Raw genomic sequence first — 18,191 nt, 5'->3', positions numbered from 1 at the left:
CCTATGGGGGAAACTGGGTTTAGGCATTGCCCCTCTCGTCAGATGGAAGAAACCCCCAGCCCTTGTAGGAAGCCAGGCTCAGGTCCTGACCCTCACACTGGGAAATGAGGACACCCCCCACACACACACACACACTCCTGTTTCCACAAGGCTGTTAACTCCTTGAGGACAGAGGCTACACTCTGCTTATCTTTGTATCCCTGGCACACAGTAGGTGCTTCATGAATGCTTGTTTAATGAATGAATACATGCGTGCCTACCAGACATAGGATAAGCATTGTTGATGTAGAGATGTAACAGTCATGATCCCTGCCTTCCATGACCTTACACTATGGGGCACCATGGAATCACAAGGGTAACAAATGCCTAAGTCCTCCAGGAAGAAAGAAAGAAGGGGAGCAGGGAAGGCTCCCTGGTAGAGGTGATGATGAGCTAAGAGCTGAAGTTTTGCCTTGACAGGCTACAGAGGGCTTCACCTAAAGGGCACACATGTGAAAGATCCCTTAGCCTGAAATACAGTCTTGTGGAGAAAACCCTGAATCATCCAGTCTGGCCAGAGCCTGGGGTGGCTCTATCCTGTGAGCAATGAGAAATTGTTGATGGAGTTCAAGCTGGGACTTCATGTTTAGCTGCAGGGTCACGTAAGTGTAAGGATTCAGGGCTGTGGACCTGGAAGGAAGTGGTCCTCCTTTCTCCTCTCCACCAGGTGAGGATAAACGGCCACAGGTGCTGCGCCTGCACTTGGCTCAGCATGCAGGGGGTTAGCAGGTTTCGTTTTAAGAACCAGTTTCTTGCAATAAAGCCTTTTTCCCCTCTATTTTGCTCTTAATTATCCCTCCGGAGACTGCCAATGATTTTCAAGGAGCCTAGTTGCCCAGTTAGGAGCTAATAAATCACCAAAGTCCCCCGGCAGCCAGGCCTTTCAGAACACATACATGGAATGTATAGATTTAGTAGAAAATGAAATCTTCCAGAGAACCTTATTTATTGGTAATAATCAGAGGTGTGCTGGCTCTGTAAGTCCCCAGGGAGGCTCTGCTCAGCCAGGCTCCCATATGCTGGTGCACCTAAGATGTCCTTTGTGGGGACAGTGGGGGCCCAGGGAATGGCCACTGCCCCACCAGGTAGGTAAAAAAATATCTTTTCCAGAGAGCCTCAAGCTGGCAAGAGCGTACTTAGATTTTCTTTTTTTCTTTTTTGGGGAGGGTCATCAGGAAGTCTGTGATTTTTCCCTCAGGAAGAAGAGAAGAGTAGAGACTTCTGTGGCGCGGAAGAGGCACACAAATAGCTTCTTCCTCACTCTTCCCAGAGTAAATCCCTGACTTTGTTTTTCCCTTCAATACTACTAAGTGCCAGTCTGAGAACAGTGAACAAGACAGACACTAACCCTGTTCTCTTGGAACTTGGAGTCTGTGGTTGGGGCCGGGGACGGTCAGAGACATGAACAGACAAATCAATCAGTATTAGACAGTAATGAGCATGATCACATTACTTATGAGAGTACATTTTATTAAGGCAGCTCCTCCCAAGCTTTTCTGATGGCAAGAATCATGGGGGAGCTTGTTAAAAATATAGGTGCCTGCCCTCCAGACCCACTCGATCTGAATGTACAGGGGAGAGACCTGGGATTCCATTTCTCTGGTGGGCACCCCAGCTGATACTCATGAACAATTGTGTTAAAAGTTAAGTGGCTGAAGGAACATGCAGTCTGCAACAGGTTCCTGGCCCTGGGGACCCACTGGGATCAACTGAAGAGCTTTAAAATTGTAGGTGTCCTGGCCCCACTTTCAGACTAATTTAAATAGTGTCTGGTGTAGGGCCCGGCCATTGAACTATCCCCCAAAGCCCTGCAGATGGCCCCATTGGGCAGCATGACTTTGCTCACCCCAACTCCCCTCCCTACCCCCATTCACACTGCAAAGTGACCACAGCCCAGTCCTCCCTCAACACCTCAGGAGCCTTGGGTGAAGGACAGCATGTAGGCAGCAAAACAGGGCACAAAATACGTTCCTTCTTATGTCTCATTTTGCTTTCTTTTATGTGGAGGTTTGGTTGAAGCAGAGCTTGGGCATCCCATCGCCTGAGCCCAAGTACCTGTAGCCGTGATAAAAATCTTAAAAATGGCACCATGTTCCCAACTCCCCAGGACTGTCTGCTGAAACCTCCTTCTGCCCCAGGCCAGAATGCCGAGAAAAGGCTGGGCTTCTTGAACAAACACTGGTAACTTCTGAGGACTTAAGATAACCTCTCAGTAGGCACTTGCCTTTGACACAGGATCTTTGACCATTTATTGAGCACCTGTGGTATACTGGGTATTGTGCTAGGAAGGCAAAAATGCACAAGAAACCTGCTCAAGTGGCTGACAATATGTTGATATAAGTGAATGCATATCTCATAAGTTCTGTATGATGGGATGAGGGTGCTGGTAATTGAATGCACCAGATGCCATGCAGTTACAAAAAAGGGTTCACAGACAGTGTGACTTTTGGCTTGGACTTGGAAAAATGAGTCAACGTTCTCCAGGGTGAGAGAGACAAGAAAGATGACCCAGAGTCTTAACAAAAACAAAAAACTCAGCAAGTTGCAAAACACATGACAGAGCAGGATGTGTTTGAGGAGTGGATTTTATATTCAGCATGACATGAGCATCGAGTTGCCAGGAAGTGGCAAGAGATTAATTCTGGAAAGGTAAGGCAGTGGCCTTGAGTACTGAGTCAGGGAATATGGGCTCTATTCAAAAGAATAGTTGATGGTTGACAAGATTGAATTTGCTTTAGAAAGATTTCCCTGGCAGACACAGGATGCAGAACAGACAAAGGGAAGAGAGAGTGGAAGCATGGAGATAAGGGAGAAATAGATGGTAAGAGTTCGAGGCTGTGCGAGCAGGCTGGGAGAGGAGGGGGCTGCTTGAGAACTTACTGGAATAAAAGATGTTAGGTATGAGGAGGAGTCAGGAATGAGGGTTTCTGCTTTGTGAGTGGATTCATGGTGATATCATCTGCAAGAACAGGCAAAAGAGAGAAGGGAGTTTGGGGAAGGAAAATGGGGGGGTCGGTTGTTGAGGTACAGTGTCCAGCCCACAGACAGTTGGGCATTCCAGTCTAGAGCATGGGCTCATTGGATCTGCAGTTAGACTGGTCAGTCAGCAGCTCCTTGGGGACAGTTAAAGGCTGGGGGAGGAGTGAGGTCACCCGGGGAGATCATGTGGAATAGGGGAAGTGGGAGACTTGGGAAGACCCAGAATGGTTCCCTGCCCTGCCCTCATGGAGTTTGTAATCCAGTGGGGGGGAGCAGGGCTTCCACATAGAGGAAGCCAGGTTGCAAAAGATAAGATTTGAATTCTCGGGATGCAAACAACAGAAACCAATGCTCACCAACTTAAACTGGTAATACTTCATTGGAAGGACATGTGGGGACTCAGAGAACACAGAGGAAGGTGGAAGAACCAGGCGTCAGGAAGGACAAGAATGAAGACACCAGGGCTCAGTCGGTTTAACACCCAACTCTTGAATTTGGCTCAGGTCGTGATCTCAGGGTTGTGGGATCTAGCCCTGTGGTGGGCTCCACGCTCAGCGGGGACTCTGCTTAAGATTCTCTTTCTCTAGGCAGCCCAAGTGGCTCAGCGGTTTAGCGCTGCCTTCAGCCCAGGGCGTGACCCTGGAGACCAGGGATCGAGTCCCACATCGGGCTCCCTGCATGGAGTCTGCTTCTCCCTCTGTCTGTGTCTCTGCCTCTCTCTCTCTCTGTGTGTGTCTCTCATGAATAAATAAGTAAAATATTAAAAAAAAAAAAAAGATTCTCTTTCTCCAAATGAGTGGGAAATATCAGGGATGGAGACAGAACATGAGAGACTCCTAACTCTGGGAAATGAAATAGGGGTGGTAGAAGGGGAGGAGGGTGGGGGGTGGGGGTGATGGGCACTGAGGGGGGGCACTTGATGGGATGAGCACTGGGTGTTATTCTATATGTTGGTAAATTGAACACCAATAAAAAATAAATTTTTAATTAAAAAAAATTTTCTCTTTCTCCCTCTGCCCCTCCCCCCACTTGCACATGCATGCACTTGCATGCGCGCATGCTCGCTCTCTCTCAAATAAATACATCTTAAAAAAAAAAAAAAAGAAAGGCTGAGAATGAAGACAGCCAAAGGGATTGGTAGGAGAGCGTAGTAAGGAGGCTCTTCAGGAGGCAGCCTGGCTGGGGGCCCCAGTCCAGCAGTTTCCAGTCTTTACGACACAGTTGGCACTGTCTTCACGTCAGCCACTCAGCCACCCCTTGGCCTGCCAAGATTTTATCCAAAGCGGAGCGGTAGTTCCTCAAAGAGAAATCTGGGGGCTGTGGCCAAATGTAGGGAAAATTGCTGCCGAGCAGGTTTACCATAACAGATGGGAGGTGAGTGAGTCCGGACCGGGGGTGTCAGACCATTCTTCCAGGAATTTTTTCAGAGCTACATGGTAAAGAAAGGAGGCCAAAGCCGAGAGTGAAGAGTTCAGCCATTAGCAGCTGGAAGCAGGTAAGCAAAATTTCAACGATGACATGAAGAGGGAAAATGAGCCTCAAGGGAAAATCCAGTGCCCCCAACACCTGCCTGTGTGCAGAGCAACAAGGTGTATATGGAGTCTCCTTGCACGTGATCATCACACAGGCCTCCAGAACTCTAACCTGATGATCTGATGGGGAACACATACGTAAGGGATGGAGAAAATGTGCAGTGCGCAGGAGCCATTTGACTCCTGGCATGCTGACGTTTGTGCGAGGTTTCCAGTCTGGTGTGAGTGTCTTAGTACGTGTAACTTGGTTTTGCAGCTAATATGCCAGTTAGGAATTGGAAGGATGGGACTTCCCTTTCATGCACAGCGGGGGGAATGATGTGCTACCCTGGAAATCATTGGAACTGGTCAAAATTTTCCAAACTGGTAACAGAGAGATGTTCCTTGATGCTTCTGGCAAAAGTATCAACCCTTACTCAGATAAGCTTGGGAATACCTTACCCACAACTTTCTTGGGTATTCTTTAATGTGTTAAAGGGTAGTGCAGAAAATCTGCTTAGTAGCTTGTCAACTTTTTGTTTTAGGGAAAACCTTTATATCAGTCACCCCCATAGAGTTTGAAAATCCTTAACTTTCAAGGCACTGTCACATCTATACAAAGTCATCTGCTCCTGTCCTTAAGGGTAACACCTAATTACAGTGTGTGCCAGAGTCATAATATAGGCACATTTCTAAGAAAACCCAGCCAAAGAATTCTATTCGTGTGTACTTGTGATTGCTAATAATGATATCCTATTTTAAAAAAGAATTGGCCTACTCAGTATTAATAAATATTAAACTTTCAGGGTCACATGGGTGGCTCAGTCAGTTAAGCATCTACCTTCACCTTGGGTAATGATCCCATCCAGCCCCCAAGCTGGGCTCCCTGCTCAGCAGGGAGACTACTTCTCCCTCTCCCTCTGCCCTTCTCCCCCTGCATGTGCTCACTTACTCTTTCTCAAATATAAAATCTTAAAAAAACAAACTAAACTTTCAACTTGCAAGGGTCTGTGATAGACCTTGAGCCTGGAAAAAGCAAGATACCAGTTGTGTCAGCCTGTCAGGTACACCGTGAATTTGCAGGTTCCAAGGAATAATGTGCAGGTTTGCAGGAGAGGCACCAGGGGAAGGGATCTGAGAGCACAGGGGGACAGGTGAGCCCACTGTGTCCTCCGAGACCAGTGGGAGGGACCCAGGATGGGTGCAGGTAACAGACTAAAGGTGGAAGAGAGGAGAGTAGAAGAACTGATACCTGGGGGGGGGGGGGGGGGATGGGAGTAGAGATGGGGGCACCTGGTGAGAATGTGGAGCACTTATTAGGAAGAACCATGTGGGGGGCCTAGAGAGACTAAAACAAATAATTACTGAGCAGTGTTTGAGAGTTCCACTGAAACTAATATCAAGGATCTAGCTGTCGGTGTCTGTGGTTCTCTCCGCTGCTGTTTGTCAGTCCAGGAGAGAAGGGGAGAGGGTGGAAGGTTGGAAGGACGCATTGCTAGAGAAGGAGAGAACACATACTGCAAGGAAATGGATGAGGAGGAGGATGCTCATGACCGTGACCATGGCGCCACTGCAGTGGTTATTCATGGGTCCAGAGCAGGCATGGAGGAACGTGAAATCAACAGATTCATAGATGAATTTGAAGATCAAGCACATAAGGGACTTGAGACTGTGTTAAATCGAGGTGGAAAGAAAGAAGGTTATAGTCTGTATTCGTTTCCTGGGGTTGCCATAAACAAGTGACCACAAACTGGGTGGCTTAGAGCCACTAGCTTCTTCTGGTGGTTGCCAGCAGTCCTTGGCATTTCTCGGTTTGTACATCTAACACCCCACGCTCTGCCTTCATCTTCACATTGTCTTCTCTGTCTCTTCTCCCCTGTTTGTCCCCTGTAAGTCTGCTGCTTGTTGGATTAGGGCCCACCCGGATTTCATCTAGAGGTCCTCAACTAACTTACATCTGCAAAGACCCTTTTCCCAAGTAAGGTCATAGTCAGAGGTGCTGAGTGAACATATTTTTCAGAAAGGTCACCATTCGACCCACTCCACAGTCCTAGAGTGGAATTTCAGAGCGAGCTGTTTCAGAATTAGGGTAATTCCAAGGACAAGACCCAAAGTATGGCCATGAGGAGGAGAGCACATGATCATCACACTAAAGGAAAGAGAAAGGAAAGAGAAAGTGGAGATTTTGGGTAAAGAGCCATGAAGCGGGGCTGTTGGATGCGGTGGATGATGGGAATGTGGAAAAAATGGGAATGTATGCTCTAGAGGAAGGTGAAGAGAATGCTTTGGGGATAGGGGAGTCACAGTGGGGAAACAATAACCTAGTAGGGGTTCTCAGTGCTGCCTCCACATTGGAACCACCTGAGGAGATTTTTTTAAAAAGTACCCACCCCATATATTTCTAATCAGTTGGTCTAGGATGGGCCCCAGACTTCTGCATTTTTTTTTAAATACCTTGGGTGGTCTAAAGTGCATAGCAACCTTCAGAGAGAAATAGCAACTGGGAGCCAAGGACTCTTCCCCTCCATCAAAGCCTGAAGGAGACACATCGGGGAAGGAGACTTCAGAGCTTCCCCACCATCATCCCTGAAAGTCTCAAGCAGAATCGGGAAATTAAAAAGTAAGGGAGCAAGAGGTTGCATTACCTGGTTTCCAGGCTGGAGTTCTGTGCTATTTCAGGCTTATACTGAGGATGTATCTCAGATGTGTTCCAGCAGAAAACGACATCAGAACTCCTTTCTAAGACACTTGCAAATAAATAAATAAATGGATGAATGAATGAATTAATAAATAAATAAAATCACTTGCTATTCCTACAAAACAAGCCTTCCCCCTCCCCAAAAAAAGACTTTCTTAATATGTTGGGAGAAATCTCTTTTGCCAGAAGAATGTTCCATGGCTTCCTTTTGTATTTTTTTGAATATGTAGTAAACACATTAAAAATTTTAAGCAGCATAAAAAGTTATACAATAAAAGAAATTCTCATTTATCCCCGACCTCAACTGTGCCCCACCTCACAACACCTCCCCAAAAGCAACCATTTTCATTGGTCTCTTGCCTATCCTTCCTCAGGTGAATATGCTGTATCTTGTCTTTTCTCATTTAACGCTGTATCTTCGAAATCATTCCCTTTGTGTACACACAGATATACCAGTTTCTATTCATTGGCTATTCCACCGTTTATTTAACCCTTACTGATGAACATTTAGGTTGTTGCTCTCTTAAAGCAAACTCGTTCAAGATTTTTTTTAAACAACTACCACGAGTTGAAGTGGGTTCCTCACTGGAGATCTAATGCAGGGTAGTGATTATGTCGACAATACGATACTATAAAAAGTCAAGCTTGTCGGAAGCCTAGTTCCCAAAGTAGGTTCCTCACCCGGTGAATGCAGGTGGAGCCCAGATGTCACTGAGGAGAGAGGGGGCTCCACTAGGGAGCTGGGTATAGGGAAATGGTCTCCCTGGCCCACCCCCCACCCCCGGACCCTGTCTGATGATGTGCTGCTTCTATCCTACAGGAGCCTGATGCCACGGACGCTCGAGAGCCAGATCACCCTGGAGAAGACACCCAGCTATTTTGTCACTCAGGAGGCCCCTCGACGCATCTTCAACATGTCCCGAGACACCAAGCTGATTGTGGTCGTGCGGAACCCTGTGACCCGAGCCATCTCGGATTACACACAGACGCTCTCCAAGAAGCCGGACATCCCCACCTTCGAGGGCCTCTCCTTCCGCAACCGCACGCTGGGCCAGGTGGACGTGTCGTGGAACGCCATCCGCATCGGCATGTACGCGCTGCACCTGGAGAGCTGGCTGCAGTACTTCCCTCTGGCTCAGATCCACTTTGTCAGCGGTGAGCGGCTCATCACCGACCCAGCAGGCGAGATGGGCCGGGTCCAGGACTTTCTGGGCATCAAGAGGTTCATCACAGACAAGCACTTCTATTTCAACAAGACCAAAGGATTCCCTTGCTTGAGAAAAACAGAATCGAGCCTCCTGCCTCGGTGCCTGGGCAAATCGAAAGGCAGAACTCATGTACAGATAGATCCTGAAGTGATAGACCAGCTCCGGGAATTTTATAGACCTTATAATATTAAATTTTATGAAACTGTTGGACAGGACTTCAGGTGGGAGTGAGCTACCGAGATGCAAGGGCTCTTCTGCTTGTCTCTTCCATGAGGTTTGCCCCTAGAACCTGTGATCCTCTTGCCCCAGCAAACCAAACCTAGGCTCCACCCCCCTTTCCCATCTCGGGTTCCATCATCCTGGCACTAGGAAGCCCAGCTAAGGCCATGAGACCAGGAGGGTCCCTGCCACTAGCTCTCCCCAGTCTGTCTAGGCTAAGTTGACCTGCTTCTGGCACGTCCAGTCAATTCTGAATTATTTCCTTTCAGCCCATAAGAGGCCTTGGGAAATTGCTTTAAGAAGAGCGGATCTTCTGATTATGCTAGATATTATAAGTGGTGATGGTTCTGTTGCTGTTGAACACAGCAGTCTGTCCCTGTCACTGTTCACCCAGGAGTGGACTTGCTAATTCCTAGTGGCATGTACCTCCCCTCTGAGCTTCACCCTCCCTAGCCACCCTGGGCGGTAGGATAGGAGACCATCCTCTTCCTCCTGACCTTAGCAGCTCATCGAGACATTGCAGAGCCAGAAGCACCCCTGGCCGCGCCTGGGAGACAGACCCTTTGATGATGAAATAAACCAGAGATTTCAAAGCCTGGGGTCTCAACTCTGCTTGAAGGGTAACTGTCTGAAAACCACTTTGTGACCCTCCCTGCTCCCTATGGACAAAAGCACATTAATTCTGCTGTTACGGGTACTTTCCTCACGCGAGCTTTCATGTTCAGCATGCAAAGGAATCATGCTTGTCCATGTGAAATAAATATGGCTCTCTCGTGTCCTTAATGCTGGGCTCTTCTCTATAAGCTGGGCCTGGAGCATGGCTCATTCATCCAGCTCCTATGCAAGATGGGGGTTAGTGCTGAAGATGGTCTGGGAGGGCAGTGAGGGGTGGGCGTGGTCTTGGGAGGGCAGTGAAGGATGCAAAAACCACATAGGCAAGAAGCAAGGAGGTGAAGATGGGGAAAAGAGGTTCTTGCTGGCAGAGGCTGCTGCAGAAACATCATTTAGAGATCTGTGGGGACACTGAAACAGAAGTCTGACTGTGACAGCTCTCTGCTTAAGCTATATCTGAAGTGGCAAACTAAAAGCCTAGGGACTGATAGGACGTCCCATGCTTGGCCAGCATGATGTTTTGAAGTAATTCCCAACATTTAAAACTTGGGAGTGTTCATATAAAAATATGAATTTCCATTTATTAATGGGAACTTGGCTACCCTGAGCCTGCATTCTAGCATGGCAATAATCATTTGCCACCTTTGGATGAAGCCTGTGTTCCTGGGTCCTCCAGTCCCCACCTGGCCCACCTCACTGATTGACATCATCTGCCTGGCCCCTGTTGGCATGTGAGTTCACGACACTGCTTTGGGTGCATGTACTCTGACCTCAGAATAAAGACCAAATCCTCCCACAAGACAACCTCTACTACAGTTTCTGGGATCTTCCCTTCCCTCATCCTCTGTTCCAACCTCACAGAACTATGTGCCTTTTCTTAACTGTTTTAAGTTCCTACTGCCTTTGCCTGGAATGCTTCCCCTCCCTACCCTCTATCCCCACCCCATGTCTCCAGCTAATGGAAGCTTCCATATGACTTCACTCAAGCGTCACCTGCTTGATACTTGTGAAGCCATCCCCAGTCAAGCTGAGTTATCTGCTCACTCTTCTTCATTCACCCAGTAGTTTGCACACAGCTCAATTACAGTTTTTCTCATGCTAGATTAGCATTATTTGTATGTCCATTTCACCGTAGACCATGGCTCCTTGAAGATCAAGATTGTATCTTGCTAACATACAATAGACACAGCAAATGTTTGACAGGTCAATGTGTGAGTGGGTGGATGGATGTTGGATGCCTGGGAGCATGGACAGGAATGTTCCAAAGAACTGCACTTCTAGGTCAAGATTCCCAGAAAGCTCTATAGTACTCACAGCTAAGTTGAAAAGGATCGCCGAAACTCCAGGGGCCACTTAGTCTTTGTCTGCTCTGTCAGGTGTGGTGCAAAGTTCCTTAAAATGAGAGTCTGACTTAGAAGACTGGAGGATGCAAAAGCCTAAGACATTAGTTCTGTGTCGTGGCCTATCTTCCTGTCCCAAGCATCCTACAGGAGATCAGGTGACTGAGACCATGGTACTGAGAAGCCAGTTCTGGAAGTCCACTCCCTCTGTGCTTCCCCTTAAAGAAGTGACATGGAGGCCAGTGGGAGCTGTCACCATGGAGAAATTGGGGCCCTGAATATCCAGGGACCAGAAGAAGGGTGGGTTGGATGTGTGTGGACATTAATGAATCATCCTGATACATCCCCCATCCAAAAGTGGTGTCCTGTGATCCTGGGCCACATGGTGGCCAAAGCTGTATCCAAAGAGAGACAGACTTACATTGGGGACACAAAACACCCAAGAAAGAGTAAGATTTGCTTGTTTCTCCCGACTGGGGGAATCCAGTCAAAGTTGACAAGAATTCAGAATTTTGTGTGTCCTAGTACAGCTTTATTCCTCCCCATTACAAGCATTCCCAGGCCTCCCTGGGACAGTTAGTCTTAACTGTGCTCTAAGTACTAATGCACAGGTCAGAGTCTATTATAATTAGCATATCAATCATTGTATGCAAATGAAAGAGGCTAAAGTAACTCAAAAATCCCAGTTTAAATGAGTAAAATCTGGTGTACATGAATCTGCTCAGCAAACTCTGGTTTTTAATCCAGTGCAAATGTATCCAGGATGCTCCAGGGCAAACTTGCACAAGTTCCAAATTAGTACAGTTTAAATAGATGAAGTTTGTTCAATCTGAGACCAAAAAGGCTCCTCTGGGGGGAGGGGTGCCTGTGCCTGTGTGTGTGTGTGTGTGTGTGTGTGTGTGTGTGTTTCTAACAGTCCAGGGTGAATGGCAAATCCATAGTCCGCCAGGCTCCTTGCATTCTAGTGCTCACGATTCACCCCATATCTGCATCCCTACTCAGCAGAAAAGGAGCCTAGAAATCCATGAAGACCCTCCCGAAAGAGAACAGAGCCTGCTGACACAGAGCTTGCCATAGCAAAGGGTCTTGCTTTGGGGAGGCTTCAGGGGCACCCTGATATGGGAAGCTGTGGCCAGGGGAAGCCAGAGACAGGTGAACTAGAAGTAGGGCCTCCTATGTAGTTGGTTTGCAGAAATAAGTGATTTTTCTCTGGTTGGTCCTGAGTTGGAAGCAAGGACGTAAAAATAGGAGCACTGGCAGCCACTCACCAAGTCCTGATCATTCTGCTCCAGAAATTGTGGGTCAGAGTTCCGTTGTCATATTTGGCCTGGCTGTTATCCATTTGAAAATTCGGTCTCCTGGGAGGGAAGGGGACATAGGCAGAACAAGTCACCTCCGTCTGAGGCCGTAACATTCTTCTTCGTGGTACAAATGGTGCCCCCTGGGGTTGTGCAAGGGTAGCAGGACTACTTTCTCACATCCCTTTGGGTAGAAGTCACTTCTCCTTAGGTAGCCTTTCTTCCATTCCAACCATTTGCTGTCTATTGTTTAGATCTTACCCTGGACCCCAATACTAGGGCTGATCTTCAAGATATCATGGCAGGCCCCTTCCCATCATCCCGTTCTCCACTCAAACACCTACCCAGAATTGCTCTCCCTCTCCTCTGTCACTGTCAATCTTTCATTCTGTTTTCCTTCCATTATAGCCCTAACCACTGGCTGACATTACATATTAGTTTCCTTGTCTGACATCTGCCTCCCTCTTGGGTCTTTAAGCTCCATGAAAGTGCAGTCCGTATCCATCTCCTTCAGCAGAGCGCCCAACATACCATAGGTACTTCATAATTAGAGTCAATGAACTACTGAGGCTCTGTTCCCTAAACATCAGCTTTTTTGACTATTGCTCAACCCCGAGAATCAATTCTGTCCCTAAGGGCTATCTTCTTCCTGGGATCTCTTTGGTCTTTGGGATATTTATTGTCATTATTAGCTTATACAGTGTTGTTGTGGGGTTTAGAAAAGTTATTCCCCTTGGCAGATAAATGTGAAAAGCGTGCCCCTTTGGGATGCACACAGCTCTCAGCCCCTACTCTCCCCAACCCCAACTGTCATTTTTATGTAGGGCACAGATGGCACAACCATGCATGGCAGCCCTAACCACTATTCCTCCCATTCATTGGGATCCCTGGGCCCTGAATGCTCCTGGAATTAGCACCGAGACATCCAACATACTTTTGATTCTGTTGCCTGCCTGCCCTGTCTTCGAGGAGCTCCTCTGTCCCTCCTAGTGTCCTGGTGCTGAGTGGTAGCCCACACATCACATTTGCTCTCTCTGGTATGTGCATGCATGTGTCTCTGTGGATGCATGCTCATGTGTGTGTCTGTCTCTTTCCTATGTGCTCATTCACACTTATTAACACTCAAAACTATTCAAGTATTTACCGAGTGTTTGCAAAAGAAGGGTCAGGAGTAAGGACAGCCAACATTTACTGAATGCTTTTGGTGTGGCAGCTGTTGTGTTTTCCATATCTTAACCCTATGAAACAAGTACTATTTCAAAGTGTAGTAAATGCAAGATGTCAGTATGGTGGTTAAGAGGACAGGCTGCCTGGGGCACCTGGCTTACTCAGTCAGAAGAGCATGTGATTCTTGATCTCCAGTCATGGGTTCAAGTCCCATGTTGGCTATAGAGATTAAATTAAAAACTTAAAAAAAAAAAAAAGGAACCCTAGTTTTATCTGTAGTTCACTACTCTCTGACTCTGGGACTTCAGGCAAGCTATTTTATGCTCCTTATGCTTCTGTTTCCCACCCCCTAGACTATGAAGGTGCCACAGCCTTGATTGCTACTGTCTGGATGCCATCCTGGAGCAATACACACAAGAGATGCCTAAGAGAGTAAGGCAAGTACAATAATCGAAGCCAATGCAGGAACTGAAGGTGTAATCAGCAGACTCTATGAAGGAGAGCATAGAGATCGCTCCTGCTCCTTCTCCCCTTATAACAAGTCTCATGGCCTCTTGGATAAAGTTCAACTTTTTCATTAGATACCATGGGTATAATCATGTTATATCTCCCAGGAACAAGAACAGAATAATGTGGACCATTCCTCAAATTTGATGGCAACCCTACCAGATGAAGTATACAAAAATGAATTGATGGGATTTCATTCATTCCGCCTAATTTAGTGAACACCTTATGCAGACTTAGCCAGGCGCAGAGGATGCATAGTTGTCTTAGCCTTCCTGTCTGACCCCCTGTGGAGTTCCCAGACAAATGAGGATGAGAGTTACGTAAACAAATAATTACTGCATAATGTAATCATCTGAAACTGCATGACTAGGGGAAAAGAGCAGGGACTTTCCTGGTGGAGGTGGTAATAGAGCCAAGCCTTAAAGGATGACGAGGAATTCATCTTTTGGAGAAGAGTGTTCTACATCGGTGTGAAATGCCCCCGGGGCAAGTTTTTCTAGGTGGGGTCAACTGTGACCAAGGAATAAGAGCCCTGGGCTACATTCTGGTCACTGGATTGAACCCATCTCTGTCACACCCTAGTTCCAAGGCTACTGTCAGCTTTTTCAACCAATTCAGTGAACTTCACACCTGCCTACCGGATATGAAGAGTAGAAATCCAGATCCACTCTTTTTCCAGATATGATGGGCCACTAGTCAATTTAGAGTCTTTCCATGGGGAACATCTATAATCTCTTTGTCTTCTCCCCCTACTTCCCAGAGCCCAGCACTGGAAATCTGAAGAATAAAATCAGATGGATAAATAGGTGCCCCAATGGGGCTCCTCCCACTTTGACAATGAACTGGGCTCTTGATAAACTTGGCTTCCTGATAAATAAGAAGATATATTGCTTTTATCACTTTAAAAAAAATTAAAAAGCTTATTTACCTCAGCTCCCAAAACAAACTTAGAACAAACTTTATTTCACTTTCTAATGTGAAATGGAAGTAAGAATGTGTCATTTAGAAATTGGGACACCTGGGTGGCTCAGCGGTTGAGTGCCTGCCTTCGGTCCAGGGCATGATCCTGGAGTCCCAGATTGAGTCCTGGATCAGGCTCCCTGCATGGAGCCTGCTTCTCTCTCTGCCTATGTCTCTGCCTCTCTCTCTCTCTCTCTCTCTCTCTCTGTCTCTCTTGAATAAAAAAATCTTTAAAAAAATTATATCCCTAACTGCTTTTGACCAATAACAGCTGCTTCAACAAATTAGGGATTTATTCTCTCAAAGAGGTCATTTAAAGAAATCTGGAGCTGGTCAGGCTAGGGCTAGGACAGCAGCTCCACTTTGTTATCAAGGACTTAGGCTCCTCTGCTCTGCCACATGATCCTTAGTCCATCATTTTCGTCATCATGGCCCAAGATCGATGCTGGTGCACCAGCTCCCACCTCAATGTTCCAGTTAGAAGGAAGAGGAAAAGAAAGAAGCCGGAAAAATACTCCTCCTAGCCAAGTCAACCTTATTTGAGATTGCCAAAAAATTCTACCAGTAAATTCTATCTCATTGACCACCTCTAGCTGAAAGGGAAGCCAGAAAATACAGTCTCTCAGCGGAACACATCCTCTCCTTGACAACCCAAGATTTGGAGACTAAGGAAGAGAGTGGGTGCAATTCATAATCAGTTACAGTAAAACTCCCAACTGTTAGAAAAGCTGTCTCTTAGCTTCCCAATATTTTCCAACCATCTCCAAAACAAGCATCTTCTAGTATCTCCCAATATGAGATCCTGTATTCGTCTTCCCATCGCCTCCATTTGACTTCTCAGGGCGCATGCCTGCAGGACTCATCCCTCATCTCATTCTCCCTGCCCTCATCCTCAGCTAGTAAACTGGCTGAGGGAGTGGAGGGAGGAGACGTCTGATTTGCATCATTTACCAGTTTCCCTGGTGCAAAGGCAGCCAACCTCAGGCAATATCAAGCTATGGATGTGAAGTCTTCTCTCTCCAGAGGCTGCACTCTCTGCGCCCAGGAGTCAGTTCCAGCCAGCTCTGGCACACCAGTAGATCATCTCTCATCTCCCTGCCTCCCTAGCCAGAAAACACCTGAGAGAATGAGTCACACAGACCCTGGACTTGTTATGCACTTGTGTGCCTGGATGGACCCTGAGCTCCTGGCACTGGGCCGAGCAGATTTCTAACACCTCCACAACGAGTCAGATTGCATTTCATCTGAGCAAAGGAGTCACGTCATACCAACCCTCAATTCACCTAAATTCAATTTTATTCTGTCAGCGAGAGGAGAGGGGTGGTTCAAATAGCGTGAGCAGTTCTTTGCTCCATGAACATGTACTTCGGTGACCACGAGAAGGTGCCAGGGACCCTCTTACCCCTCCAGTCCTGCATCCCTGTCACAGCGCAAGCATTTTGCTTCAGTGATTGTGATTCTAATGTCAATGATTGCTTATGGTTTTCATCCTCCCTGGCCCCTACATGAAAGCCAACTACTTCCTCAGATGCCCCGCTGGGTAAATGAACAAAAATCCACAGCAGTGATGGGAGGGCAAAGTGGCAGTGCTGGATTGAGGGCATTTCTCAAGGTGACTTTGCCTTTGTCATGTGGCCTGTGGACTTCAGAACCCCATCTCTGAGTAAGAGGCAGTGGCTGCACGTGCCCCCCACCACTAGGCATCTCCATCCCCCAGATACACACTCAGACTGCTGAGGAAAGGATCAGAACATGAATGGAAACTGCAAGAGAAAAGCAGGGGAGGACAGAAGGGCTTCTTTATTCCCACATCATCCTTCCTCTTGCTTGTTGCTGGGGGCACACGGTTTGTGCCCCTTCCTCGCTCGGCAGGGTGTTTGGGGGAAATGCACACAACGGGCATGTGTGTGGTGGACATTTTACTTCCGTGGACCTTAAAGGACCGGAAAGAAGCCTGTGTGCCTGACTTGTCTGGCTGACCCACATCCGACTGGCACGCGATTGACTCTACATGACTCACTGGATCCTGGCTGACTGACACCTGCTTCGTGGGCACGGCCCACCCAGCACATCCCAGCTGGGAGCCTGTTTGCAGGAATCGGTCTGATTGACGGATGCTCAATGCAGCAGTGGGGCTGGCTTGCCAGAGGCTGGTAGGCCTTGGGTCCTGCCCTCAGGTTCCTAGGAAGGTCTCTCTTCCTCCCTAATGCCTGGAGAAAAGGATGCATTTATAGCTTGGCTGCACCTGCTCCTCAACCCCTGACCTGGCCCTCCTTCCACGCTTGGGCATCTGTATCACTGCGTAGCATGGGCCCTGCAGCCCACATGATCCAGATAAACCTGGTCCTGATGGAGTTCAGTGCTGGGCCCTCCCGGTGGATTTACAAGCATCTCTCCAGAGGCTGCAGCTGTTCAGAGCCCTTGGGTAGGGATAGAGCAAAGAGGATCCAGGGTAACACAGAGACACAAAAATAAAAAAGCAGAGGCCAAGTATCCAGGAAACAAAGGTATTAAGCAGGACTTTAGCCTTTCTCCTGCCTTTGAATAATGATGACATGATCTAAAACTGGTTTCACATACTTAATGGCATTTTCTCTTTGAAACAACCAAGATTTAAAAAAAAAAAGGGGGGGGGGTGTTAAGCTATATGTTAGCAAACTGAATTTAAATAAAATATTTTTAAAAAGAAAGAACTAAGATTTTTATTGCCATTTTGCAAAAGGACAAAATTAAGGCCCAGAGATTTTTTTTTTTTAAGATTTTATTTTTATTATTTAGTCATGAGAGACACAGAGAGACACAGAGAGGCAGAGACACAGGCAGAGGGAGAAACAGGCTCCATGCAGGGAGCCCGACGTGGGACTTGATCCCGAGACTCCAGGATCACACTGGACTGAAGGTGGTGTTAAACAGCTGAGTCACCCAGGCTGCCCCCCAGAGAATTTTTTAAAGCAATTTGTCTAAGGTCACACAGACAGGACTCAAATCTGTAACTTCTAGCTCCAGATTCCTTGCGTTTATGAGGAAGAGACTTGCACTGCAGCACTGAAATGTAAGTTGTCTTTTGGAAAACACCTGACATCAACAAAAATGGTCAGGTCTGGGAATGAGGAACAGCTATGTGTCACCTTTTAGCTAGCATGGTTGGAGTATATTAATACCTGAGAAATGGAGATAATAGGAAGAAACTGGGCATAAATCCTGGTTTTGGTTTGGGGCAAAAAAGGGCAAGAGAGGGGTGTGGGTTTGATCCAAGCCTACCCTTGGGAACAAAACCGACATCCAGAGAGCAGAGTAGCAGCAGGAATCAACATAAAATTCCAGATCAAGGGGCACCTGGGTGGCTCAGTGGTTGAGCCTCTGCCTTCAGCTCAGGGCGTGATCCTGGGGTCCTGGGATCAACTTCTGTATCAGGGGTCCCCACAGGGAGCCAGCTTCATCCTCTGCCTATGTCTCTGCCTCTCTATCTGTGTCTCTCAGGAATAAATAAATAAAATCTTAAAAAAAATCCAGATCAAACAGTAGACCACCAAGAGGAAAAGAGCATCCTATCTAGAAATGTGTGTGATACACAATGTACTTGTATATATGACATCACGTCTAAGTATATGATAAAGGTTCTGTGTTGAGTTCAAACATCGCTCTGAGTTTCA

General features: G+C 47.1%; 1 protein-coding gene and 1 long non-coding RNA gene across 2 annotated transcripts in view; one reads left to right on the top strand and one right to left on the bottom strand.

Annotated features, from left to right (window-relative positions):
* The window catches only part of HS3ST2 (heparan sulfate-glucosamine 3-sulfotransferase 2), an 89,472-nt gene extending 80,035 nt beyond the window's left edge, over positions 1-9,437 (top strand). The window contains exon 2 of the mRNA XM_025983768.2: positions 8,048-9,437. Coding sequence (XP_025839553.1) covers positions 8,048-8,666 — 619 coding nt within the window. The 3' untranslated portion in view covers positions 8,667-9,437. The remainder of the gene's footprint in view (positions 1-8,047) is intronic.
* A 2,394-nt stretch (positions 9,438-11,831) lies between these two features.
* LOC140598089 (uncharacterized) overlaps positions 11,832-18,191 on the bottom strand; it is a 115,759-nt gene continuing 109,399 nt past the window's right edge. Inside the window, exon 3 of the long non-coding RNA XR_012000212.1 lies at positions 11,832-11,964. This is a non-coding gene — a long non-coding RNA (uncharacterized lncRNA). The remainder of the gene's footprint in view (positions 11,965-18,191) is intronic.

Source organism: Vulpes vulpes, chromosome 3 (genome assembly GCF_048418805.1).
Source record: "Vulpes vulpes isolate BD-2025 chromosome 3, VulVul3, whole genome shotgun sequence".
NCBI lineage: Eukaryota > Metazoa > Chordata > Mammalia > Carnivora > Canidae > Vulpes > Vulpes vulpes.
This window is presented reverse-complemented; position numbering and strand designations above follow the sequence as displayed.